Source organism: Malania oleifera, chromosome 1 (assembly GCF_029873635.1).
Source record: "Malania oleifera isolate guangnan ecotype guangnan chromosome 1, ASM2987363v1, whole genome shotgun sequence".
In the NCBI taxonomy this organism is placed as follows: domain Eukaryota; kingdom Viridiplantae; phylum Streptophyta; class Magnoliopsida; order Santalales; family Ximeniaceae; genus Malania; species Malania oleifera.
The window spans coordinates 136,606,880-136,609,679 of NC_080417.1; the positions used below are offsets into that span (position 1 = coordinate 136,606,880).

Consider the following 2,800-nt stretch of genomic DNA (forward strand, 5'->3'; position numbering starts at 1 on the left):
GGAGTGTTTGGACGGCAGAGAAATGAAATCCATATGGACCATCAGAGGAATGTGAGTTTTATTTATTGCTTTAATTCCATTTTTATGGTGTGTGTAATTGGTGGAGATTGATCATCCGCAGTCTGCTGTCTCCCTCTCACTCTGCACAACCCACGTGAATCACCATAATTCACTCTTTACTTTTTTTTACCGTACATATATATATATATAATATTGAATTTATTTAATTTTTAACAATTAAAAAAAATCAAATGTAAGGATATTTAAAATTAAAATATTATTTATAAATTTAGTTTTTTTTTTGACTTTTCTTAATGATTAAAAATCCTTCTTATTTGTTTACATATTTTTAAAAATTAAAATAAATTATTAAAAATTTCTCAATTTTGGTAAAAGAAAATTTATTCTCTTCTTTCTTTATATTTGATGAAAAGAGATGCGATCTATCTTTTCACAGATCAAATCACTGAAAAAAATAAAATAAAAAATCTAAAAGTAAAAAGAGAGAAACACCACATAGAAAGAGAGCCGTAATGATTTAGAAGACAAGCATGTCTTGATTGACACAAACCATCCACATCCAGAAATATTTCACCTTGCAGTACACTTTTACCCTTTTTCTTTCCGAGCCCATGTTCTTATCGTAAGGGCTAAAAAGTAAATTCCTCTTTCGAAAAATAAATTAAACAGAAAAATTGGACTGCAGCTCAGGACTGACTATTCTATCTTCCTATTCCATCGCTGCCAAATGCTCCCGGAAAACTTTCAGCATGTCGGAGAAGGTGACGATTCCGGCTAAGCTGCACTCATCTTCCACCACCCACACGTAATTCACTCGATGCGCGATCGCCTGAACCATCACCGCCACCAGGGAGCTCCCCGGATGGCACACGATCGCCTCCGCTCGCCGCACCATCCTTGCCGAATAGCTCCCCGACCGCCCGTACCTTCCCGATCTTGGCATGGATGCCGCCGGCCTAGGCGACGGCAGGGGCGAACTCTCCTCGTCTGACGAGGAGGACGAAAACGAGGAAATGGGCAGCGAAGAAATCGCGAATTCTTCCAACATCCCTTCCAGATTCATCTCCTTCAGCCTCCGCTTCACCGCCCGGACGATGTCCTCCGGCGGGCCACCGCAGTCTATGTAGGCCATGAGATCGCCTGCGGAGAGCGTGGCGACGGCGCAGGAGACGGTCTCGTCGCAGCAGGCGAGGGTGAACGGCGATATCTCGCCGACGAGGTAGCCGTCGTCGTCCGTGACGGCGACGGAGGTCTGCTCGGCGAGGGAGCGGGAGATGAGATGGATGGCAGAGGAAGCAGGGGAGTGGTAATTGACCGAAAGAACGTCGCAGCTTATGATGCCGAGCGCGTGAATTGATAATGCAGGCAAGGGGGAGAAGAGGCCGATTGAGCTCAGCAGGAATCTGATCACGTCTTCTTGAGTGAGCCAGCAAAATTCACGGCCGTTGTGAAATGTAGGTCCAGCGACCTGAGATTTTTGGAGCAGTTTTCTTCTTGAATTGCCAATGGGATTCCTCTGAATCGGAACCACCAGGTTTTGAGCACCTTGGAGAATCAGATCAATAGCATCTAGCAAGCTGAAACGTAAAAACAGAGCAGGTTGAGAGATTAAACCAAAAAAAAAACTCCAAAAAAAAAAAAAAAGTTGGGGGAAAAAAAGTTTGGAAAAATTAAAAAGCAGATCAAATTCAAAAGAGGAGAAAGAATAAGAATCATCCCATCTTGGCTACTGGATATTTTAAGAATCCACATAGAAATTTGGATCTCCTGCGAAACAGGGGTAGTATAAGGAAGGATAGCATTGGCTAAAGTTCAGGAACAATTAAGAAATAAGAGTCATCATTTCAAAAGGTGAGGGTCGGTAATTGATTCCCATCTTCGGTATTGGGAATTTTTAATGATCAATTAATGAGAAATTTGAAACTCCCAAGAAAAAGGGGGCTAGAATGCAAGAAATTAAAAATGAGGAATTTAATTAAGAAAATTGACCACATTGAAAAAAGTGAGAAAGGTGTTGTATATTTCACCTAGAATAAGGCTCCACATGCACCACGAGTTTTGGAATCTTGGGCAAGATGACAGAGACGGGAGCCTTGAGCGCAGCAGCAGGGGAACACAGGTTTTCTTCTCTGCAGAGGTAACATATCATATCCACCATGCAGATCTTCCCAACGCAGCGGCAGTCCTCCTCGTCGTTGGTCGGTGCGGAGGAGGAGTGGTCACAGCTCCATACACTGACGTAGTTGTCGTCGGAGAGCTTCAGAGCAGAGAGGGCGTCGGCGACGGTGGCGGCGAGGGGGAGGGACCTCAACGCCGGCTTGCCGAGACAGAGGTCAGATACCTCATGCGCCAACAAGCTCACTGCCATGCAAGATCTGGGAAACCGTGGAGGAAGAAGAAGAAGAAGCTAATGAGGAGTTTCACTGCGGCGGTCACGGTGGCCGTGGTGGAGGTGCGCGAAGTGATAATATGGGGAGTAGCGGGGGTTATTTATAGAAGGGCCGGCGCTACGCAGAAGAAACAAGAGGAGGAGGAGTAGGACAGTGGTTTAGAAAATGCGGGGGGAAGGGGGTACGGTAGTGGGCCCACTTAATTTGTTGGAACATTAATGTGTATATATATATATATATATATATATAAATATAAATATAATATTGGAGTGCGTATCAGAAAGGATACTAATCCTATTAGAATTGGAGCCGCGGTCTTTCACTCGGCTTTGGGGCTACAAGGCGATTGGGGTTTCACGCAGTGTCCTACACAAAGACAGACAGGGGAG

The 2,800-nt window shown here is 44.4% G+C and overlaps 1 protein-coding gene across 1 annotated transcript; it reads right to left on the reverse strand.

The window, feature by feature from the left end:
- Positions 1-537: 537 nt before the first annotated feature.
- Positions 538-2,583, reverse strand: LOC131162487 (CBS domain-containing protein CBSX5-like). Its single transcript, XM_058119029.1, has 2 exons — positions 2,049-2,583; positions 538-1,598 (listed from the first exon to the last, which is right to left on the reverse strand). The coding sequence occupies exons 1-2, from the start codon at positions 2,387-2,389 to the stop codon at positions 731-733; spliced, it is 1,209 nt and encodes a 402-aa protein (XP_057975012.1). The 5' UTR covers positions 2,390-2,583; the 3' UTR covers positions 538-730.
- Between the last annotated feature and the right edge of the window lie 217 nt (positions 2,584-2,800).